We start from the raw sequence: 24,761 nt of genomic DNA, 5'->3' as shown, positions 1-24,761 counted from the left end.
GGGGAAAGTACAAGGTAAGGTGACCTTGATGGAGACAGCGTGACTAAATGGGAAGAGTGGGGTGGGCAAAGGATATCAATATGGCGTGACAGGCTATATCGCAAACAAAAAAGGAAGGAACATCCCAAGTTGGCAAGTTCAAAACAAGCACTCAGGCGGGGGGGGGGAACCTGTCCTTCCAACACTGTCTAGCATGCATCTCCTTCACATCTTTGCTGGGACGAGATCCCTACCATACATCTATTTCCGCAAATGACTGACCAGTTCACAGTGGCAGTCGCAATACAAGTCAGCTAACAGTACCTCTAGTAAAGTCGTAAGCGGCCCCGTCCTTCAGGACCGTACTAAACACTTACCCATCAGAACATCCATGACACAGAACAGGCTCAACATGTACATGCCCGGGTAAATCAGCGACGGAAAAAACGGCTATCCACGTACACACTCACAAGAGACAAAGTCGATTCTCCCTCCGCACCTGGCTTTGCACCACCGCATACCAACTTGGAATGTGGAAGCACATACTAGAGTAGTAATCCCACTATAATCTCCATCAATCAGTCCCTGCACTTGTCCAAACTCTCCGAACATGGACACTCACTGAACTGGTTCAGCCCGACCGGTAGCATTCAGTTGAGCACGTCTAGTACAGGAGCGTAGCAGTACTCTGACCTGCGATAATACCGCCAGGAATGTACATACTACAAGCTGTAAATCAGTACAAAGTATTGCTCCTCACTTACTTGACTAACTGCACTCTCCTGACTTTGAAAAAAAATATATCTACAACGGACCATGCAAGCCTCCACCCTATCGATTTTGCTTCTAACCCACCCACTGCATTTGATCTTTATTCCACACGCAGATGCACGTGCGCCATGTGCTCGCGCGGATCAACACCCCTACCTACATGTACCATCCATCTTGAAACTCTCACTCATGCATAAGAGTATAACTGTATATAACCATAGTCGTACTAGGCTGATAGAGAAAAGTGGATCATCGCACTAGGGCTCAAGTCCAACTCCGCCAATTCCCTACAGTAGGCACATAGTACCTCCTGCGTCCTGACCCTGATGGGGTTCAACTATGACCGGGGGTGTACCGTGTGCGAGACTCTAGATGTACAGTATCGCTTCAATTAAATTTTATGGACGTTCATGGCAGATGTATACAACACAAATTACCTAGTAGGGGGAAGAGAGAGAGAGAGAAAGAGAAAGCTCTCTTTACATACTGTTGATCTAGACGCAAAGATTCAAATATTCCAATATTCAAATAATCAACCTGTCACTATGCCATTCACCTAAACAAACCACCTCAACACAAGCCGAGTCATTTCATCAGAATCAGCGCATCAAGTCTACGCCAGGATCGTCTGTCCGCAGGTTCAAGGAATGGGGACTCGGTTCTCCCTGGAATCTGCCGAGGGTAATGAAAACCTACCTAGGTCACGTTGCCGAGTGCCGGGCATCCGTCAATGAAGTGACTGCCGTGGATTGTTGTTAAGGTCAGGGTTCCCGGCTCCCGTCGACAATCCAGCAATTATATATGCAGGGCCATGGAGGGGCGTTTGATATATGTGAGACATATGATACATAAGTAGATGTAGCCACAGCCTGGCCGGAGTGCCTAGCTTGGTGGTGGTGGTGGTGGTAGTACGATGGAGGCTAATTCTGGAGGCTGCACGGCATGACACGGTCAAATGTCATGTCTAGAAACCCTAAATTTGGGAATTGAAAAAATCATACACTAGTGCTGTTCTGAATTTAGGCAAGAGGAGTACCGTATGAGAATCTCCATCAAGTACACACCACTTCACCACAGCATAATGGACGAAAGTTGAGAAGAGACGAAAGGAAAAGTTTCTTTTGGTTGCGAGGTAGAGTTGGAGTGGGGGAATAAATATAGAGAACAAAGAAAAAAAAAGGTTGAGAGGAGCAGAAGCTATGGAGAGAATGTCCCAGCCAGTCTATTGAATAAGAAAACGCCGGTGAGCAAGCAGGTAATGAAGAAAAGAAAAGGAGGTGGGGTTATGAGAATGATCAAGAGATCAAAAAAAAGGCAAAAAGGAAAGAGAAGAGAAGCGGAGATGAAGATCAGAAACCACCAGGAAGAGACCCCAAAAAAAAGACACCGAATCCTTCCCAACCGACACCGTGGATGCCTGCAATCCCAGAGGGGGATGAAAATGCACAAGTCTATATCGTTTCGTAGCGCGCATGGAAAGCAAAAGACATGAGAGTGTGAACTAGTGTAGAACCACTGAGCCCACGAGCAATGAGTCGTGAGAGTCGAAGGCTTTTCTTTTTAAAAGCGATCGGCCAGATCATTGCCCGCCACGGAATTATTTGTGGACGAGGACATGGACGAGAAGCCGGTGGACGGGTTCAACATGTCTTGCACGGCAACTTTAGGGACCTGCGGGACAGGCAGCTTTCGCTGCGTGCCATCGGGTTTGGACATGATATCGGTGATGCTGGGACCCATGTGACCTTGACCAGGACTGTAATAATTGGGACCTTCAGGCTGGGGCTCCATGGGCGCCAGAGCGGGAGTATGTTGGAGAGACAGGTGACGAATGGAAGGAAGATGGAGTTCACTCGTACCCAATGGACGGAGCCGAGGAGAGTGCGCGGGCGTGGCCAGCGGAGTGTGGTCGGGAGTTGGCGAAAGCGAATCATGAGAGAACGTGGGCGAAGAAGGAGCAGTGGAGTTGGGCGAGTTGGGGCGCGAGCGCTTGACACGATGCCCATATGCATCGTCATCCTCGTTGGAGTGCGATCGGGTCATGCTGTGCGAAATCGCGTAGGCAGAGAGCGAGGGCAGACCGCGAGCGTGGTGACGCGATCCAAACATATGGTGTCTTGAGCCGTGGAAGCCCAGGTGGTCATCGCGCTCCACCTGCGAGGCTGCGGTGGCCAGCAGATTGATGTCCATGCCCGAGGAAGCGCGTTCGGAAGTGCGCGAGTACGGACCCAGGTTCGAACGCATGTGGTTGGCGTAGTTGGAGAAGGAGTGAGGAGGGGACACATCCGGAGAGCCAATCTGGGAGACGGGGGCAGAGCGTGTGATCGGCTTGCTAGGAGGAGGCATCATGTTGGCCGCGTTGACCATGGCCGCATCCTGACCCGCCGCGGCGGCGGCCGCGGCCGCCGCCAAGTGCTGAGCCTTGTTGCTGCGACGAGAGTTGGGGTTGTTGTGGATTCGCGAGTGACGAGTCAACTCATCCGAGCGGCTGAAGCGCTTCGTGCAGCCAGGGAACTGGCAGGCGTGAGGCTTCTCACCCGTGTGGGTGCGAATGTGACGGGTCTGGTGCTCCAGGCGGTGGAAGGCCCGATCGCACAGAGGACACTTGTAGGGGCGAGGCAGATCCTGACGAACCTCCTTGTTGGCCGGACGAGCACCCTTCATGAGAGGCGGCAAGAGGCTGACCGAAGAGGCCATGGACGAGTCGGACGAGAGAGGGGTGGTGGGCTGGGCGGTAGCGATGGGGGAACTCGAATCCGTCGTGTCCTGAGGGTTCAGTAGATTGGAGAAACCCACTGAGGTTGAAGAAGACATATGAAGATCTCCGGGAATGACACGAGCCGGAGATGTGGGAACACCGGATATGTAGCCCGAGAGGTGAAGTTGTTGGATGTCGATGTAATTGATCTGGGGGATGTTTGACCACGGTGGACCAAGTTGGGTGTGCCGCGTCAAAGGCGGAAAGATGTGGTTTTTCTTTCTTTCCGTCGGCAGGATGGCAGGGATGCGTGAGGTCGAGGTTCTAGAGCTTCAGAGAACCGACGGGGAAGAATTTTTGACAATCGGCAGGTCCAAGCCTTTGACTGTGAGAAGGAGGAAGGGTGATGTAAGAGAGGTGGTGTGCGCACGGGTCGATTGGGCGCAGGGCAAAGTATGGGGACGAGTGGTGTGGGATAGTTGCCAGAGCGAGCGAGACGAGTTGTGAATCTGGAGGCGGGCGATCTGGGGAGCAGCAGGTAATAAAGGCAAGGGATAAGAAAGAGGGGAGGACGAGGAATGGAGGGGAAAAATGAGGAAGGGAGAAATCGGGGTGGGCTCGGAATCGGCGCGAGTTGGTTTTTGGAGGAAGGTGGAAAAGGAAAAAAAAAAAAGCACGAAGAAAAGAATTGGATAAAAAAAAACTGAATTGGGAAAGAAAAATAGGGATTTCCAAGATATGCCTTGGGGTGAGGACTGGAGGGGGAAAGAAGAGCGACCGAAAAAAGAAAATCCAAGAAATGGAAAATCGAAAAACTCGAAAAAGGATGGGTAAAGGAAAGAGAGAGGGAAAAAAAAAACTCTGAAAATCCTCTAGGTCGTTCCCCCTCCAAAGGGTGACTTATCGGGATCGTGACAAGGTTCAGAGAGACTGTGTGGGGGAACAGGGACTGGGGAGGCGAAAGGGGAAAAACTCGGTGAAAAAAAGAAATGAAAAAAAAGCAAAGGGAGAAAGACCCGAAAGGGGACCAGAGACCAGAACCAGCTGGGCCACCAGAGTCCCCCAAAGTCCCGGATAGGACGCGGTCAAGGGAAAAAAAAAAAAAAGGCGCCTTCAGGGCCAGAGGCCGTCAGGACCAGGCCGAAAGAGGGTAGGCAAGCAACGTGCACCGGGAAGATCGTCTTAGTTCATTCCGGCGAAATGAGCCGGGACAAGCACCACGATGATACTACATCTATACTACATTTACCCTGAGGCAGGAATGAGAACATGAATTCTCTGGAAGAATGTCGCAAGTGGTCTAGGAAGCAACCGACTGCCTCAGGAGAGAGCCGGAGAAATTGGACCTGACGTGCAACGCAACCTCTTCCACACAGAAGGTTGTCCACGTCCTGTGTCGGTGTCTACGCTTTGGGGAACACGGACCGGATGATCATGATGTGACTCAGTATCATCCAGCCATTGGACCCGGCTCAGGAACCATCGACTGGGGATTGTACAGCATACACCGTCCACAGTCAGGAGTGAACAGCGGGCAGTACGGGGCAGTAGTACTCGTATCATTCTACAGATTTCTCGTCCTCGTGCTCGTGCCTGTCCACCGACTGCACCAGGGCCTCGCTCTGGTCCAGTCCATCTCGAACAGCCTCAACCACCGTTCATGACACAACTGCCTCGGGGGCACTTATAGAATCAGAGGATCATCATACTACAGATAGCAGGAAAATGAAGTATAACAGACTTATTCACAAGAATGCCATGACCCAAATCCTCTTCCGTCGACACTCTCTACTCAAGGAAAATACTCGAACATTAAGGGGGAAACTCTCTCTCTTTTTTTCTCCGTCACGTAGTCCACTGCAGAGTGGTCCTCCCCGAGGTCTGGAGTTCTGGACGACGTACGTTTCTCCATACCGCAAACAATGTGGGGACCAGGGCAACTTTTCGGATCATGACCCTCCAAGGTCCTTGAGTGTCGTGCAAAGTCGCTCTCATGTGGGCTCACGTCGGGCGACGGCCCTCCCTTTCCAACCTGTTCAGCCGACCGGCCTCCACGCCGGGTGAGTGCGTGCCCATAGAGTACGTGCTTGCCCTTTTTTGTGGACTCTTCCCCCCCATTCTCCGGCGATTCCTCCTCCGGCTTGTGACCACGCCATTCACTTGCCGGCTATCGCGCGTCCGGAGAAAGCTGGGGGAGGACTCACATGTGCTTATCTCTGGCAAACCTGGGGAGCAGATCTCTCAGGTGTTTTATCATCGGGTTGGATCCAACACCCCTCGAAACTGGCTTTTTTGGGGGCTTTTCTTATCAGGATACCACTTGATGTTCTCGCGTGACTCTATGAGCCCGTCCCTTTGTCTTTTTGTTTTATAATAGGGGAGAGGGGGGGGGGTTGTTTTCTTCTTGTGATCTGGGGGCGATTTGAGGATTCTGTCTACGGCCCCCTTTGTGATGCTTGGGTTGACGAGACGCGCCAGACAGCTTAGGTTGTAAGGGTAGAATGAGAGGAAAAAGAAAATAGAAAAGTAAGAAAATAACAGGATGGTGCGGGATGATGATGCCATCACCAGCGTCGGTGGCAAAGACGGGAGCAAGATGACAGATCTCTCCGTGTCCGCGTCAGTGAAGTCCGTTGAATGGGCTCACGAGTGTAAACTGCCCGAGCCAGATCAAACTCTGGATTCCGGAAAAGAAAACTTTAACTCTGCTGAATATGTGGAGGCGTTGGACCTCGAGAACTGTACCGTTCCAGCGGAGGGTGTTTGTTTAGGTGTATGGCTATGTGTGTATGCCTGTGTGGCTGGATGCACTCGATACACAGACGAGTCGACGGGCCTCTAGACTCGCCAGGCTGCGCATCCGGGGAGAGCTGATCCTGGTCTCCCGGACAAGTGTTCAAAAGAACCTGGAGCTGTGCAGGGCACCCTTGCGTTGTTTCGAAAAGCGAGCGCCCTCAAGGCATGGATCTCCAGTGTTCAGACCCGGGGGGCTGAAGGACGAGGTTATGTAAGCAAGCAATGAACCTCAAGCCCTTTTTATCAGACCGTCATCTACCGCCACTTGATAGTTCTGTCCTTGACTGAGAGAAGGGGGGGGGGGGGGAGGGGAAAGTCAGTGTGTCGTCACTTCTGAGCACTCGTATCCAACTAGCTATCTAATGATCATCCATCTATAGTGGAAGACTGCCGTCGCACATCAAAGAGTCCAGTCATAGGAGTCGATCCGGTCGTAGCTTTCCCCGGGACCGCCGGTCTACCCCAACTTTCCGCCCACCAGTGTGACGAAAGCCCCCGATCATCGATGATGTCGATGAGTCGGGGGAGGAACGACGATATCTGATTTGAGCACAAGCATGTTCGTCCCAAAGGGGAGAAAAGATAGGGGCATCAAACTGAACCTAACGGGTTTTCAACCTTCCCCCAATCAAAAAAAAAAAAACCATAGCAAGGTTGCACATACGAAAACAAACCGGGCGGACTAGAGGGGGGGGGGGGGGGAGCAGAGCAGAAAATTGATTTGCCCTGACATCTCTCTGGATCATCTTTCAGCTGCGACCTTTATGGCGACATTGTGTCCGTACGATTGGAGCCCGTGATTTGATGAGGTGACCGTTCGAGGCATTGACGTGCCGTTGCGCAATCCCCCTGTGCAGCCGCTTGATTGGTGGTGCGCCATAGCAACATGGGAGAGGCAGAAGAAAACATGGAGCAATGGCATTGGGTCGTTCATCTCTGGAATGAACACGGCCTCGTGATTTCAGGGCTGGGCGTTGTGATCTATGTACCTTGGGGCTGGCGGCGAATCATCATCTCCGATAAACCACCGACAAGCTAAATTTGACTGTACTTTTTTTTGCTACAGACTACAGATGAACCTATCGTTCAACGGAGATTGGATACCCCGGGTTTCAGGAAGAATCGGGTGCATCCTTCTGTTTGGACTCGATATCTAGGTTACAGTCGTGTATACTAGTACATTCCTGGGCGCTGGGGTTGACGGTACAGTTCTCCAGCTACACAGCACAGTTGAGGACCTTTATTGGTCAGATTGGATAAACACACGGAGAGACTCCTCTCTGTATTCAGATCAAACAATGTCCGTCCGATCTCAAAACGGATAGCGATCGCAAGACTCCACGACCCAGCGACATGCAAGAACAGAGATGCCTGAAACAGCCTCTGCAAGCCAAAGATCAAAGGTACCACCTATGTTTAATGCGATCCACGACGACTCGGCGATACCTGATAGGCTCCCACAGCTCCTGATTTCTGATTGGAGATTGCTCTCTTTTTTATTTCTCTTTCTCTCTCTCTCTCTCACCTTCTCCTCCATATTCGTTTCGGGGTGCTCTCACAGGGAACTGCGCCAGCGAGTGCGACTACTGTACGACGAAGCAGTAGCGGGCAGCGGGCAGAAGCAGCTAATCAACAGATAGGCGCGCACCGTCAATGATGACCGGAGAGGTCCCCGAATGGATCCTGCAACCCGCAGAAAAGCCGCATCTCGCGCCGGACTCTGGACGTGCGATTTTATTTGCAACGAATGGCGAGTCGTGCGCAATCAATCGATCAATCAGTCGATCACTCAATTAGTCGATCCGATCAATAATTCCCAAAGAGGGACAGTAGACTGTGTACCTTGCACGCAGCGGAATTCAAATTCTACTCTCTCTGAGCGTCTGTCGATACTTTTCTTTTCTCCCCTCCCCCCCCCCCCCCACCTTCGCATTCGCCTCAGCTTCCCCCTTTTCCTTTTTTCTCGCTGCAGAACGATGGACACCTGCGGTCTCAGGTTGCATTAACATCGCTAGCATGTTAGGCTTTTTTGAATTATATCTGTCACGAGTGAATGGGGGAGCTGAATGCGACTGTCGAGACGGCTGGATTTGAACCTGCGGATTCAACAAAAGGGACCCAGGGCGCGCTGCCCTTGGCGGTAATAGTATCATCCACCGCTGAGAATTCCATCCAAGCTATCTTTGCCAAGTTCGACTTGTGACTCCCTCCGCCGCCGCGTGTAGCGCATCAAATCCGGTCCAGTAAGTCGGATCTGCCATCTCCCGCTTTCCCCCGCCCCCTGCGCCCCGGCTCTGGACGGGATGAAATCTGGAGTATGGGGAACGATGCCCGGCGACTCGCCGGGCATTTACCGGACGGACTGATTCGCTATCTCACAATGTACTGCGACACTTCAAGAAAGTCTGCTGCAGAATCTTTCATCAATCGTCCGCTGTTCCCTTCTGAATTCAGTATATGATGTGCAAAGTCTGATGCAGCACATGGCGCGTTTGATAAGAAGTCCACACTCCCTGCTCCCTCGCAAATAGTGATCTCCCCTTCTCAAGGCGATCCGGATGCTGGGCAACCCAGTATGGAACGCACCACCACTGGCATGCATTGCTAATTGCCACCTCCTGATCACTGAGAGACCTAAGGACACGTTTAGTACGATTAAAAAGCAAAAAAACAAAAACAAAAACAAAAGTAGAATAAAAAACCCTCCAAGACCAAAACGACGAATATAGCCTCATCACGCCACGATGGATAAATATCCACCCGTAGCAATAAACCCGCCCGGCACGCCTTCCCTTTTCTCTCTCCCTCCTCCCCCTAAGCCGAACGAGCGGCGGACTCTGCGTGTCGGCTCGATATGAGAGAGGGGGGAAATGGCAATGCCGTGTCCAGAACGGGGAGAGCATGGGTTGACGGGCGCAGTTCTCCGTGACTCCGCAAATTGATTCGGTTTCTGAAGATACCGAAACCTCGGATTTGAGGACCCAGGATCATCTGTGATATTGGGACCGAGTCGCCCACACCCACTCCTCCCCGTCCCAAAAAGGAAGAACGAATGAATCGGCTACGCCCACGCCCGCTCGGCAAGAATTCAAAGTCCCCCCCCCCACAAAAACGCCAAGTTGCCCAAACGCCATCGCCGGTCGAAAGTCGGGGCATTTGATCCCCCCCCCCTATCTTGCCCATGTGCCGAGAAGTATGAGTTTGGTTGGATGGTGGACAAACCGGTAGGGGACTGGGCAGAGAGGAGAGAGAGAAAAGGGGAAGCAATAAATAAAATAAAAAGACAAATCAAAAGAAAATGAAAAAGAGAGAGTCAAAAAAGGACGGACCATTCTACCAACAACCCACATGCATTGACCGATCCGGGAACGGAATTGGCCCAGGATGGTAATTGTAGCCTCCCCAAAAGGCCAAACTATATACGACTGTATGTCGCAGCCTTTGATATGTGGTTTATACTCTACTACTCTGTGAGTCTATCCTCTATACTCTTTAGGCTATGTATGATTGGAGATGCGTTGAGAACGACTCCCGGCTCTGAGAAATGATGAATCTGACATCCTCCATCCTCTCTCTACTTTGGTTGAACTAGACCGAATCGATCAGCGATCATGATCTTAGAATATCCAGGCCAAGTGACTACTGCCTACTGGTCACAGGCAGTGTGTGCTGCAGTAGTATCGTATGAGCGGATCTGCCTCTTGGGGGACCTCTGCTTTTCCCGGTTGCTTTCTCTTCCACCTACGTAAGAAAAGTCAGCCGACCCATTACTGTCACACAGTCAACCCTAAGGTCGAGAACAACACAAAAACTAACGCAAACACTCCAACCAGAGCAATTTGGACTGCGCATGTTCAATTTCAACATGGGAGGGGGGGTTTTTCTTTTTTTCTTCTCTGGCGCAAGTGTGTGCGTGAGTGTGTGGGATTACAAATCCATTCTCTCTGCTAATTTTTTTTCCGGGGGTAGTTCTTTTGAAGCACATCATTATGTCTGAGCTTCAGGATCCAGCGGCGAACGGTAGGCTTGACTTGCATACGGGGGGCAACCGGGGCAGGGGGGAATCTGCAAATTCAAGACCACCTGCGGGTCCATTCAGTCCAATAGGTAGTAGGTATAGATCTCTTCAGACAACAGTCCAGGTCTGGCCCGTGTCCAAGACGGTAGAAAAAGGGGGAAAGAGCTGCAGTGCAAGATACCGAGAGCGAGGACAGGCCACTGCTGTAGAGAAAGTGGACGGGGATCATCAGCACGACCCATCAACAAATAACAGGACAAGTAAGATCCGGACTTCGCAGCCACCCAAATGTACGAACCGACCGGGGGTAAGAGAGACCTTCAGAAGCTCCCTCCTAGTCGATAGTACACCCCAATATACTCAATTGTCCGGGGTGGATTCCTATAGGTCCGCGAAGTCGAAAAGAATAGGGAAAAAAAAAGGGTCAAGATAGTGGCGAAAAGCTCTATCTGTCACGCTTGTTGGTCTCTTGAAGATCCTCCGCCATGTCCGTGCCTGCCCTCTTGGAGCCGGCGGATCTCCGCATCCATGGAGGTTTCTCCGTGGCGGGATAATTGAGGAGTTTGTTTCCCATCCACTCTGTTGATCTCTGTCAGTTTGTCTGTAGAGATGAGTAGGTGGTAAGCCTCTCACACCTTATGAGCGATGACCCCCCTCGCCGTGAGCGGATTGGCTTTCAGTCGCCAGCTTCCAATCTGAAGAATGGGGAGGGGGGACCCCGGATCTCAAGGGGGGGCCCCATAGCTACGAGGCACGAGCCTACGAGCTACTAGTCGCTAGTGATAGTAAGCTACACTAACCGTCACTGGGAATCACGACGGTCGAGAAATGGAATTAATTGATCGATTGTGAAATATGATCAGACCAGGAACGACGAATGTCAATTGACCTTGACGCGATGAGCACCGTCGGAGATTCCTCTTTCTTTTTGGGCGGGGAGTGTGTATTCAATCAGATTGTGGTTCGATTCGACAAGTGTCACTCGCGCAAGAACTCCCTCTTTGCCTTTCCTTCACCACAAGGATCTGCTGTATGTCGCAATCGTGAATTGGACCACATGAACTTCTCCGGAGTCTGGTCAGCTCACGCATGACCGGACCGAACGCCGATGGTTGTGGGGATTGGAGCGACCGGAGTCGGGACCAAGATAATGTCCGTTGAATTGCACCTACAGTACACCCACATCCACATGATTGCAGATAGTCGTGTACTATTCTGCTTATCTATGATGACTGATGGGTCTTTTCATTATTATCTTGTTCAAGTGACAGTACTGCTCCAGTAGTGAATACGAGCAGACATTTAGTACGAGAGACTCTGGATTCCTCAGTTCCGCCTTATCTTGGAATGTGGGGGTATTCAGACACGTGACTGGAACATTGATCCCCTCGATCAAATGCCAGAAACTGTCTATCATACGGAGGGCACCACTACTGGCTTCTGCTTCTGCTTCTGTTTAGGGCATTGTGCGACTCCCGTCTGACCTAATGTAGGTCTCAACCCCAGGACTACTTATCTTTTACATATTTGACACGGTCTTATCTATGCCGGTAGTCAACTCTCTGATCCTCTCCCCCCTTCTCCCTTTTCTCTTCCGTTGTGACACCCGCAAGCTATTCCAATTTGGGGGCACAGCTCCATCGCTGAAACACGCATCAGTCACGATGAACGTCTTATCCATAAACGCCCCCAGGTTGAAATATCCCTTTCTCCTTTTGGGTGGGGGGCTAGGAAGCTGCACATTTTACCCGAGCACGGTGATCTGAGCCTCGAACCACATCCGGGAGCAGAATATCCGACGTGGAGAATAATCCGGGGCTCCGGATTACTCTCTCCAGTTTGCATGTGTCATCCCTCCCCCCCCTGATTGCTATTACCCGTATTTTGCCGATATAGCAAAGTCACGTTGACCCAAGCACCGTATCGGCAGTTCCACACAGCTGATTGGTCAGTTATGAGGCCCTTTTTTTTTTTTTTTTTTTGTTTCTCCCCGCTCTCTCTCACTTGTCGAGACGGTCCCTATTTAGGAAATCAGCGATCGCCGGATCCGTTCTGCTCTCTATTATTGCAACCTGTGGTGTCATCTCGATCATTGGACCAGAGCCAAGTCCAATAGTACAATGCTTCAACTGGAGCTACGGTCTATTTCGTTAAGATAGGCGGGGGAGGAGGAAAATCGACAGAAAAAAAGGAGGGAAAAAGAAGAGTTGATACGACGGGGTGTTTCAGTTCAGCTGCAGCAACTCTGCCTGACTCTCTCTCTCTCACACACAGACTCTTTCTCTCTCCCTGTCTTTTACTCCCATTTTTTTTGCCAGCAACTACCAGTTCATTCTTTGAATCATGCAGGGCCACACTGTTTCCAGCAAGTGTGCTCGTGTGAAGGACTCGTCTGTGTTTTCCAAATTTGGCCCCTCCCCGGTCAGCGTCTCGAGTTGATGTAGCCTCCGTGGCTGATTGAAAGACCTGCAGGTGTAGATGATCCCCGCGCCGATGGAGGGGCCATGTTAATGATATGTAAATCAATCAGGTAAAACCCCCAAAAAAAAGATGCGATGTAGATACGGCAGGTCAAGCGCACTGCTTTGACCTGACTCAACTTGATATTATTTTATGAAATTCCTGATGACAAAAAAGAGAGTCGAGGCGCTTACCCCTTTTTTTTTTCATTTCTTTGCTTTTCTTGTCCTATCAGTCCTGCCCTGCATAGAGGGTGATCATCATACCCCACGAGTCAAACAGATCGACGGGATTAACCCACCAACTATAGCAGTAGTACAGTCTACTTGGAGGCTGCACAATCGAGCGTGGGGCGGGGGAGAAAATCAGGCCTGTCGATCGTCTGAATTTGGGATCTGTAGCCCCCCCCCCCATTCTCTTCTTGATTGATTGGAATTCTTTTTTTTTTTTTTGAAAGTCATTCTGAACCTTGGACGTTCGGGGGACGGGAGAGAGAGAGAGAGAGAGAGAGGTATAAGCCAGTGAGCACAAGTGATCCAACAAGAGGAGAAAGGGCAAGCCTGGGCGTCAACTGGCGATGCGACTCGGGCGGCAAAAGTCCGAAAAAGAAAAAGAAACCTCCAAAAAAAATCAAGTTGACTCAAAAGACAGGGCTGGAGGATCCTCTTTTGAGTTGTGTGGGGATTCCTGCAAAATCCGGGAAAAGGGGGGGGAAATGTTTCCTGGCGATCAGTAGGCCCCGTGAGGAGAGTTCATTGGCTGGAGGAGAGAGTACTGATCGAAGCCAGGGATGCACAGACGGAAGGTGACTGCTACTGTGGCCGAGTTTCGGCGGTGGGAGTTTGGAGGTATCTTTTTTTTCCCCCACTGGGGTGATTGAACTCAAATGAAGCCAGGGAGGACTCGAAGAGAAGGGGGGGGGGGGGGGGGGGGGGGGGGATAAATTACCACAGTAGATGTAGGAGAGATCGGGTCTGGTCTTTTTCTCCTGTAGGTCAGATCAGTGGATACGAGCGCATGATTGTGGATTGTGGTGAAGTTTTCGTATACCACGGAGAGGAACCATGGCATCTTCGGGCCTTTCCTTTGTTTCTTTCTTCGTGGTTCAGTCACGCTTACGTTCTGAATGTGCAAAATCGAGTGAGTGTGGGATATTGGGGGGGGGGGGAAGTATCCAAATTCTGATTTTGACCAGAGAAGCCCCTGCCCGGGGGACAGTGACTGGGAGACGCGGGCCAAGACAAAGTCTTACGCCAGCGGTGGTTCTGATCATCCCGCTTGAGCAGGGATAACCCTATTTCTTTAGCGTGAGTCAGCACACCATCAGGCATGCCACCGTGTGAGAAGAACAGCCCAAACCTGTGATCCTGCGATCACACTGTGAGATGGGTGGGGGGGGACTTTCCAAAAGAATGTGGACAGTTACCTAAGAGTACTAGATACCTCCAGTACCAGTGAGTATTACATAAGATGTGATGAGAGCATGAGGCCCCGGCCGGCGCCTAAGTGAGTTTGACGCTGTTGTCTTGGACAATCAAAATGATCGACGTGAGGCCACGTCTTTGTGAGACAGCAGCGTCAAGGTGTTGGACCAGTGTGATGCTCTTACGTAGGACGGCAGTCGATAGATGGGATTGCAGTGCTGTCCTATTCGTATGGTACCAATCAAAGATAAAAGTGCTGGTCTATCCATCCTATACTCTCAATCTTCTCCGCAAAATCTTTCCCCCTCCCCCCCAAAAAATCAGAGCCGACTGTATGACGCCATCGCGGGGAAACAGGAGAATGATACTCCAAATTTTGACTTTCCGATCCAGATTTGAGCCCCCTGCTATGATCTATGATCATGACTGCCAACTCAATCCTTATCTGGGGGGGAGGCTGATGAAGTGGACATTTGAAAAAAAAAAAAAAAAAAAAAAAACCCATTTAAAATTCTCATTTCCGTGACTAATAGGTGAATGACACCGGTCTGAACATTGCAAATCTCATCAGATCAGATGATCATCTTTACTGCCGGGAGTCGGACTGCGTACAGAGAGAGTACTTGCCGAGCCCTCCCGTGTCGGGAGTAGAATTGGGGTTGCATGGACAGACCACTACTCACTCTACCTAGCCCCAGTTTATCTGACTGGCTTTGCAAATCATGGCGACTTTGAAACGATATCAATGATCATAAGACGGGAGAAACTCTGGAGAAATAACATTCCCGCGTCATCTGATCGACAAGTCACGCGAATTTCTTCTTGTTGTATCTTTTTTTCTCTCTTTTCTTCAACCCAGTCTTTTGCCAAGAGTGACGAGCAGTTGCTGTACCACTACTGACGCGGCAAGATTCGGAGACGAAAGTTTCTTATGTATGTCCACGGGGAAACACCGAAATGTGTTTTAGGTCACTCTCCTACCTTTGCGAAGCCTTCCCCTCAGAAAAAAGAAAGAAAGAAGAAAGAAGAGAAGGAAAGGTTATGCAAGCGTCATCATACCTGTAGAGCGCGACTATGACAAACTCTTCTCCAATGATCGACGCTTGACCAACACCCCGGTTGAAATCTAACCGGCCCGGGGGCACGGGGAAGATTGACTGTACTCTCTCCACTTATCTTGCTGAGACGCGGGGGGCGAGGCGCAAGACAGGAACAAAATTCAGAGCGTCTCGTTTGATCAATTTTGAAAAAAGAAAAAGGAGAGACGAGAGACCGAGAGCGGGATAAAACATGGCCCACGATAGGAGGTACAGTACAAGTATAGCCTCCAGCGTTTCTTCTTTTTTTTTTCTTCATCCATCTTCTCATCTATGCTGTCCTCCTGAGTCCGCAGCAGCAGCGTACGTAATGATAAACCATCCGCTCCTTCAAATGTCAGATGGTCAATCAAACGACGAGAGGAATGGTGACGGATTGGTCAGGGCTAGTTGCGGCCCGAGACTCTGGAGGTAGGAGCCTGCAGTAGTAGGCTAGGATACTTACCTAATGCGGGGTTGAACACTTCCATTCAATTTATCAGGTCAGTTACCTTGATCCTTCACCTAACTAGGTATTGGAAGACGGAAGTCGATCCCCCGGGGAATTTTGATTTTGCCTCCAAATCCCGGGGAAAGACCAGGGATTCGCGGCGGACGAGGATGGGAATACATATATGTAGTAGTATAGTAGTACCGATAAATTGTCAAGGTGAACATCGGGAAGATGGGTCAGTATTCGGGCATAGAAGCAGCACCGATATGTAACAAATTGACCAACTTTAGCTCAACCATAGACAATTTTCCAAGACTGGTGTATCTAGTGCGTATATGCGCAGTCTCGGCATTGATGAATCTTCTCAGGATCCAGAAAAGTTAGGCAGACCGTCTCTGTTTATAATATTCAAGGTGTTACCAAGACCGCTTTCATCTTGGAAATCATATACCACCTTGAGTGACATGCACCCCATTCATTCCCGCCCCGGCGTCTCCAATATTAAATCCATCGGGACGTGTTATCCTCCTACCTTCCTCTTAGGAGCACCGTCGTTCTCATCCTTCTTTCCCTTCCGATCCAGTCCAGGGCACGATTATGAGAAATTGCGTTGAATGACTATAAAAAGACGTTGTGGACGCACACAACGAAGCTCAGGAGGCTAGTGCCACGTCACCGCCGGGCAGTTCTTGCGGGTGTCAGTAAACTGGCATGCGTGCTTCTTCGTGTCCTCGACGTGCTCAGTCTTGAGCCTTGAATCTTTGTAAATTTTTCACATATCATGATACGTTATCATGCAGCGGTACGGCAGAAAGCTCCCAGGTTTACGATTGTAAGTGTGTGTGTGTGGCATTTCCAGGGAAAGGGTTCTTCTGGATAGACCGCCAATCGGGGGAATACATCTCTCATGCAAGGGATACATCATCTACCCACCTACACGACTGGGACTCCCTAGTAGTAAGGCCGATCCGACCCTACTACCTGTCTTCTCTAGGCACCCATAGCGGGCAGTCGGGTACAGTAGTAACCACAGAACACGGCAGTTCACACTAAGGGCACAACCGGGGAAGGTTTCCTTCTAGCCACATCCCCGACGACCACTAATTGCACGCACTCTGGTGTGCCCGGTGCGGCCAAGCGCCAAGGTGAACTGATCCACGCTCCACAGCTTCTGGAACAGGAGCGCCCGGAGGGAAACTCTGACGACAATCCAATCACAGGGCTGGTCTTTGACCCATGCTGATATCACCGTCTCGGTCCCCCCCCCCCCTCTCTCCCAGGATGAGGATGCGGGGCGTGCCGGAGTCCGAGATCAGATAGGTTGCGTTTGCGCTTTTGCGCGCCGAATTGGCGGAGATTGTTTCATTGGAAAAGATGATGTACACTGTACACTGTTTTGGTGGTGAGTGAATAAAAGGGGCGGGGGAGAAAACAAATACTCAAAAACATTTCCCAGGACGAGTGAAGTTGGTGTCTAGGGCTTACCTAAAGGTTGAAAGAGTTGGAACCTGACACCATAGGCAGAAAAATAGTAGGATGCCGGCATCGTCGCGGAGGAGCGGATCCTCCGACGAGAGGGTTAGGGCCCGCTTTGGGGGGGATTTCTTTTCCGGCCAACTTTTCTTTTTGGAAAAAAAAGGAAATTTTAAATAAAATGATCGAATCTATTCCCCGGTGAGGGACTCCGAGGACAGCCACTACGCCTGATTCGGGAGAGACTACTGATCAGTGACTAGGAGTTACTGACTACTGCATCAAGGTCCGCGCCCTGGGTTTGCCCGCGACTCACTCCACTTGGTGTCCCGCTTTGAGGTAATTGTTTTGCGCGGAGGCAGACCCTCTTGTTCCTGATGGAGCTCTCTCTCTCTCCCTCTCTCTCTAGATAGGAAGGGTTGATGATCTGGTAGTCTTGGTACTCTAGTTGCTTTGGTGTTTTTTTTTTTTGCATGCATGCATGCATGTGATCGGCGGTCGATGGTGGGCCCTATGGGCAAAGGGGCTGGATGAGGAGGAGCTGTTATCACGACTGTGCGATGGACTGTTACGTCCAGACTGTTCTAACCCCCCGGGGGGAAGAAGAAGAAGAAGCTGGAGCTTCCGCCAATTATCGCCCGGGAATGGCACCATACAATCATGCAATTGGACCTGGACAGGACTATGTGCCGGCCGTAAGTCTTTTCCAAAGGAGACATGAGAGTACTTGACACGATTTTTCTCCACCTCCAATCTCTGAACTACGTGACCATAAAGTGGATGTTTATGATGGAAACAAAAATCAATACCTAAATGTCCGTACCCTGTCCTGTCTAGTGCCGACCTCGCAGAGGACCCTACAGTAGCTTGAAATGTTGAGATTGCTTATTCCCAAAGGACCCCCCTCCCCGCGGAGAGTCTGGAGCTCCCCTCTTTCTGCCTCCGTCTTGGCCTCTCCTTTCAGCGAATACTTGCTGGAGAAATTGACAGCCCCCCTCCCTTCCCCCGGAGTTCTAGTCGAGGATGGCGTGGATAAAGAACAAGAACACGGTGGGAGCTCTCCACAATCGACGGACGGTTGCTAAGACGCTAAGAAAAAAGAGAGAGAGAGGGGGGAGAAACACAACGAAAATTAGCTAGCTAGGAGTTAGTGGCCTAGTGCAAGGACTACAGTCGTGCTCATGCATAATGGCGGCCGCCGCCGGGCCCCCCTTCTCGGACATCTCGGCCCTAACAAGCTAGTCGCACTAGCTTGTGGGTAGCAAGCGTGCCAAGGGCTGCAGAAATCGAACGTGAGCTTGATTCCTGAACCGAACAGACACGGACACGGACTGCAGATGGAGATGGAGCATCAAGAACATGGTGGTAATTGCGCAGAGAGTGCTGATAAGACGGGGCCAGGGTGACCAAGTACCAAGTGACTAACTACAAGTGTATAATGTGTGTGTGTATCGTGCGTCCAAAATCCATGCACTGTGCGATCCGGGCGATGGGCCTGTCCTGTTGCTTATCTTCCAATAACCGTCCACGATCTGGGCCATGAGGGAGGAGAGAGGAGCCACCATCGGTCTCGCCAATGTGAAATTTTTGAGGAGAAGCTGATAAGCTAGTAGTGTACTGTAGCTCCCGGAGGAAATGCAAGAAGCATCCCTCACACAAGCTCCGTGTTCGAGATATGGCGACCCGGTTTTGATTGGATCAGAAAAAAGAGGGAAAAGAGGGTGGGAAATAAATGAAAATGAAAATGAAAAAAAAAATTCAAAGAAGGTCCTATCAAACTCTGCAGAGAGCGAGTGGCAGATACACAACTACTCAGGACTGAGTACTGACACGTGCCTTGATACTAGACCAAGTTTTCACATGCCGTGAGGAAATTCAATGAACCCAGCTCAAATGCGACCCAAAAAAAAAGGGGAAAGAAAAGAAAAACAGGCATCACCTCAGTCCGACTCTGATCTATGTAACAGTAGACGGCCCGAAGAACCCGGGGAGAGCCCACGAGCATCAAATTGATTCACAGCCGTAGAGGTATACCGACATGGCGAATTAACCGCGCCGAGGGACCATTCCGACCCCCCGCCGCTGTTAATTCGAGACAATAACATCTCATAGTCCCCTTTTCTTTTCTTTTTAGGGGATTCCTCCGTTCCATCGTGAGTGATCCACAGCTGAACAGAGTCGCTACGAGCGTCGCACGAGGAATTGATTGAGGTGTTTTGGCCCCCTTCTTTTACCGAATGAGATGCGCGGGCCGAATCCCACCCCCAGATAGGCTCCCCACGGGCGAGCAGAGGCACTTCCATATCGGCAAGGGGGACGGGGGAAAAAGAGGCTTTTCACATGTCAATACAGTAGTTCCCCATCGTTCGGGGGGGGCGGAGAGGCCTTTTTCTATCTCGTGCTCTCTCTCGCTCTCTCTAGCTAGAATCATCCCACTAAGCGTGTTCGTTCCGGACGATACAGGCATTGCGATCCTATCTTGCACGATCTCATACATTGTTGACGGCCCATCTTCATGGGTACAATCGGTGCACATCGGCATACACCCCAACACGATCTAGAATTGAGTTTCTCAATTCACCATTATGAATTTTGACATGTGTTCACGATCGCTGGCTGCTGTCATCAGTGGCTTCTTAAACTTTCCGAGATTTGCGGCACGTGGCTTGATAACTGTTCTTCCTTGGGGGGGCTGCGGAGTCATAAAGGTGTAGGTGTTTACCGCGGTTCTCTCTTCCCAGAGAATCAGTACTCTGCTCTACAGTATGCCTCTTTAGGAAATCATTCAGCATCTGCAGTGCAGAGAGACTATCGAGCCTCTGGTGTCGCTGGTGGGCATGGACGGTGGGGAGGAAGTCCCTTATCTTGAGTTTTGTGGCCGTTTTTCCACGCCCAATGATGCTATGATGGGGTCATATGTTGCTCTTGAAGGATTCGTGAACCAGACTTTCAACTTGATTCCCGAGTTGGGTCGGTCGGGAGAGGGCTGGTAATGATCTGTGAAGGCTTTTCACCCCGGGGTAAGAAAGATGGGGGAGAAAAGGATTGCGGGTAAAGGTTCGGGAGAGATGCCGCATTGAGACGAGAGCACGACTCGATGTGGTCGAAATTGGATGTAACCATCCCTTTCTTCTGTTTGCCAATTGTGGCAGTGTGGCACACTGGGACCGAACACAGACGAAAAACAAAAAAAGTGACTTTTTCACTGGCTGGGTTCCCCGTCTCTTCACCCTGACGGGCAGTGGGGACGAGTAGCCCACGGGAGATGGTAAAAAAAAATTCAATAGAGGTTTCCGCTGGTAGACTCTTCGACGGGATTCATCTATCCTTCACCTAATGATACATGATTCCACATGCCAAAGATGGGTAGTCATTAGGTTCCCCTGATACTATAGTTTCGTGTCTTTCATCGGTACTTGGGTGAATTGGTCGTCAAGAACTAAGAATTACCATCGACCCCTTGTGCGCCCATCCACACACCAAGCAACACAAGATACGACAGTATGACGACATCGCTCAGGCCACGTCGCGTCCAACACATTCCAGACCGGCGCATCGAACCGTCACTACTGCAGGTACATCGAGGGGAAAGGATTGTGTGGTGGTCTAGGTGAGTCTCTCCGACTCTCTTGGTTGTTCTAAGGCCTTTCACAGTCCTCGACTGGGGCTGCCTGGGAAAGGAGGGGGGGGAAGGGGATTCGCTTAGAAGTGAGTCTGGCTCTCCATTCCCATACACCATCTATCGTATCGTCGTCAGCGAACAAATGTTGGTCCCATTCATATTAATAGCACCATGACGAGGTGGGATCATGGATGTGACCCCATGTGGGCTGAATGATTGGCTTTCCGACGAGCGAGAACGAAACCATCATCAGAACAATTGACGGACACACTTTGGGACTCACATGGGGATGCCCGGAGAAAACCGGAAGCGAGAGAGAACCTTTTCAACTGGTGTGGCATGGTTGTGCGCGGCTGGGGGGGTGGGCTGTTTCTGTTCTTGCTCCACGCTTCCGCCGGTACCCAGTCCCTTCATACCAGTGGGCAGCGCTTCCTAAAAGGGATGCACACTTGGAGTCAGTAGGAGTCAGTACTTTTTCAAGAGGAACAACCACCAAATTGGGAATGATGAAGAGTTCATCCGAACTCGATGGACGGGGATAATCAATGTGCCACCAGCTTTCTTTTTTTTGGGGGGGGGGAGGGTGGTGAAGTGTGTGTTTTTGCCCCCCCCCTCTCCTTCCAGAATGGAACATTGATGACCTGAACGGTCATCTCGATCCATGGATCATATCTCTGGGGTTGTGCAGATCCTTCACGATGCGATCAACACTTGGAGTAAAGAGTGACTTGCCAAAGTCGCAGGCGCCCAGGGGACGATCAAGTCTTGAGGATCATTGATCTACTGCATCGTTCCATCCCACAGTAACTGTCTACCCATCTGGCTGAATTGGGTACTGTCATTTTGGAGAAAAGATCTCGGCGGTGGATCAACAAAAAGGTGACCGGTGAAGATTCTGCTACATACTATTACTGCACTACGGTAGTCCCCGCAGACTCTTTCCTCAGAGGGGAAAACCAGAGAGAGGGAGAGAAAAAAAAATTGACCTTTCTTCCTTGGAACTTGATTCCGAGAACTGCACGAAGAAGAAAAAATTTTCCCCCCTGCTCGATGCTAGGGGCCCAATGACTTCTGATCTAGCCCGCACATGTCCTCCACTTCGTGCCCGGCCAGAACAGCGAGCCCGCTTCGGTCGCCCCTCTATACTGTACTTCTGGGGCCGGGAGGCGACCAGAAGGGGGAGACGGAGAAGCATGGAGAGGGATGGAAGACAGACGTGGAGGTAGTCCGAGCCGGGGTGCCGGTCAATCCTCGGCTTCGGGGCACTTGAACTCGGCACTGAGATGCCGACCATCGGGTTGGCGCACTCCTGAACTCCGTCCTGGTCGGGCCTCGTTGATTTGCCCTTTTGGCCCGCGTTTGTGTCTCCACTTTCGGTCTCGACGAATGAGAGAATCATCGTCTACAGGAAATCTCATACGTAGTGGGGGTGTTTGTGCCAATGGTGTCCCAGCAGTGGCGTGAATGGGATACACATCCACCAGTTCCATGCAGATGGGATGGGCTGTGAGCCTGTCATTCCTCTCGTCAGTCCTGTCATAGAAGTGACTGGCCAGGCCCGTTGTGAGCTTGACAGCGTCCGGCTGTACCGCGCCAGGCCAGCCCGTAGGAGAAACCCCGACGCCAACAGCCACCTTCCCGGGCCTCTGTTCCCTATTCTCAACGAGTGGAGATGGACTGGCTGGACTTCCGAACTTCCCCCGCGGCTCGGCACATCCCTCGCTGTGACTGGCACTGCTTCGGTGGCCACCCGCACCAAATTGGGACACTTGCCCCTGGTAAGGCTGAGGACGTGGGCAGAGTTGGCCACGGACAAATGGGGGCCATTATTCGATCGCCCCCCCCCCCCCCCCCCCCCTATCATGACCGGAAATTGAGAAACGCCGACAGATCTACTGTATCCGGGGATCCCCAGGCCGTGTGACGAGCGCTACCTCGCCTCACCTGCCATGAACGGAGATAATTGGAGTCATGGGCCCTTCTCAGGGCCGAGGACGCCGGAGGGGGGGGTAAACAAGATCTTGAGAGGCCAGAGCCGAGATGCCGACCTCTGTTTATTCTCACCTTCGCAGAGGAAAAGTTTTCACAATCTTTGCCGTGCAGCCTCCCCCACTCGGATATGGAGGTCCTTGAAGTAGTCGCACAGGTCCGAAGTTCCCCCACTTGGTCAGTCTCGTGCCTGAATTCGGCCCTTTGCATCTTTGCATGGTAGAGATCATTTGGCACGCGGTCTGAAGGCAAGATTCGATTTGTTCTGGAGGCGACTCGCCGAAAAAACGTGACTGTGTGGTTTTCCCCGCATGAAAATCATTCAGCGCGCGTGGAAATTTGAAAATTTTCAATCCTGTTGGCCATCTCCTGCTACTTATCTCATCCTATTCCTTTGGGGGGGGGGTTGGAGTTGACTTTGGCACACATCCCAAAGCTCTCTGCCCACGAGAAGAATTTCGCAAGGTCATCCGTCAAATTAGCGTCAGATCGTCGACCGCGTGCGCAATTGCTTGTCGGATGCATGTTCAATTTTCAGAGGAGAATTTGGAGGAAGCAATATTCGGCGGTCCGAGATGGGTTGGTCATTGTCGTCTCGTCGCGTCCCTGAGTATAGATCTTTAAAGGTGGACCGTAATCAATAGTGAGATAAGCATTTTGAACTCTACAATGAGAGCTCCTTGCTTCTTCCCACAATCATGGACTATCGTAAAGCCAACTACCGGCAGTTGAGCCAAAGTCACATATGCTGCCCGGTAAACACGACCAACACATTGGCGGCATGCTCACCTTGTTACAACTGCGTGAGAAATTGAAGAGTCTGGACACCGATCTTCCATCACCGCATCCCGCCTTATCCTTATCTTATCGATGTTATCATCACCTCGGGGCAATGTCCGGCCGCACCAAAAGCGGACACATCGTTCTGCTGCACGCCTCCGCCCCCAAAAAGCGGAGAATCTGCTCAGGTGAAGCGACTCGCGACTAGCTGCTGAGCAGTGTCTCACCATCAAGCGTCATATTGCACCTCTGCCGTCTATTGCAAATCCCCATTGCTGCACTCAGGGCTCATTTGACCAGTTTTTGTGAGCCCCCCTGCACCATGGCTCCGCCGCGCCAGCGCACCGCCGCCATCGTGGATGACTCGAGGTCCGAAGCCTCAAGCGGCACGCGAGAATTCAAGACCAGTGCCCCCAAGAGTCGAAAGACGGGTGCCGCAGCCAAAGAAAAGGCCTCCGTGACGAGTGTACCGAGTACTGCGGAGAAAGCCGCCCAAGAGCAACCTCGGGTACGTCCAGTGCCCAAAGGAATCCTAGCAAAGTGAAGAGACTGCCCTCTCGTCATAGACGACACGCCTGGCAAGCGTTGGCAGCCACTGTCATTTACGAAGAAAGAAAGAAATCCACTGCTAATGCCCGGCTCTCTTTGCGCCTTCGATAGGTCCCTTGGTCCGATCTGTCCCTCGAGATTCTTCACGCCTACCGCCATGTCCACAAACTCCCTACACCCTCTGCATTCTCCACCGACTATTCCCGTCTCATACTCTCTCAAGGCGTTGGGCTTCGTTCGCCAACCGCCCTCGCCGCTCGTCGAGCCCAGTCAAATCGTGCCTCTGGTCGTGAGCGTAACAATGTCTCGGCGCAGGACGCAGACTCCTCGTCCGCGTCTCCGCTGCACCAATTGGTCGGCCAGGATCGCGTGAGCAAAGATCAATTTGCGACGGTGGTCCGAAAACATTTCAACAGCGCTGGTCTCAGCGAGCAAGAGACCATTGCACGATTCCTATACACTGTGCGTGAGGAACGACGAGGTCGTCAATTTCGACTGCGGTTCCAGCCATGATCAAGTACCATGGAGCGACCTCAGGGACCAACACCCTTTTGCTGCGAAGGCTGCGCGCGCAGTCTACCTTTGTGATGCCTTCTTATGATACCCATTGGCGTTTTGAGACAGGGACTTTGCACATTTCTCTACCTGCTGAGTATAGACTCTGGATATATC

The 24,761-nt window shown here is 51.3% G+C and overlaps 4 protein-coding genes across 4 annotated transcripts; 2 read left to right on the top strand and 2 right to left on the bottom strand.

The window, feature by feature from the left end:
- Positions 1-2,310: 2,310 nt before the first annotated feature.
- Positions 2,311-3,564, bottom strand: POX_e07192 (putative DNA-binding protein creA; the record flags this gene model as incomplete). The annotated part of the gene is made up of 1 exon (XM_050116001.1): positions 2,311-3,564. The coding sequence occupies one exon, from the start codon at positions 3,562-3,564 to the stop codon at positions 2,311-2,313; it is 1,254 nt and encodes a 417-aa protein (XP_049968461.1).
- A 2,426-nt stretch (positions 3,565-5,990) lies between these two features.
- Positions 5,991-6,290, top strand: POX_e07191 (uncharacterized protein; the record flags this gene model as incomplete). The annotated part of the gene is made up of 1 exon (XM_050116000.1): positions 5,991-6,290. One exon carries the CDS (start codon positions 5,991-5,993, stop codon positions 6,288-6,290), a length of 300 nt encoding a protein of 99 aa, XP_049968460.1.
- Positions 6,291-20,851: 14,561 nt separating this feature from the next.
- POX_e07190 (uncharacterized protein) lies at positions 20,852-21,185 on the bottom strand (the record flags this gene model as incomplete). Its single annotated transcript, XM_050115999.1, has 2 exons — positions 20,852-20,888; positions 21,055-21,185. 2 exons carry the CDS (start codon positions 21,183-21,185, stop codon positions 20,852-20,854), a joined length of 168 nt encoding a protein of 55 aa, XP_049968459.1.
- A 2,677-nt stretch (positions 21,186-23,862) lies between these two features.
- Positions 23,863-24,602, top strand: POX_e07189 (uncharacterized protein; the record flags this gene model as incomplete). The annotated part of the gene is made up of 2 exons (XM_050115998.1): positions 23,863-24,048; positions 24,201-24,602. 2 exons carry the CDS (start codon positions 23,863-23,865, stop codon positions 24,600-24,602), a joined length of 588 nt encoding a protein of 195 aa, XP_049968458.1.
- Positions 24,603-24,761: the final 159 nt, after the last annotated feature.

Source organism: Penicillium oxalicum, chromosome V, assembly GCF_001723175.1.
Source record: "Penicillium oxalicum strain HP7-1 chromosome V, whole genome shotgun sequence".
NCBI lineage: Eukaryota > Fungi > Ascomycota > Eurotiomycetes > Eurotiales > Aspergillaceae > Penicillium > Penicillium oxalicum.
Note: the sequence above shows the minus strand (reverse complement) of the source record. Positions and strands in the feature narration are given on the sequence as shown.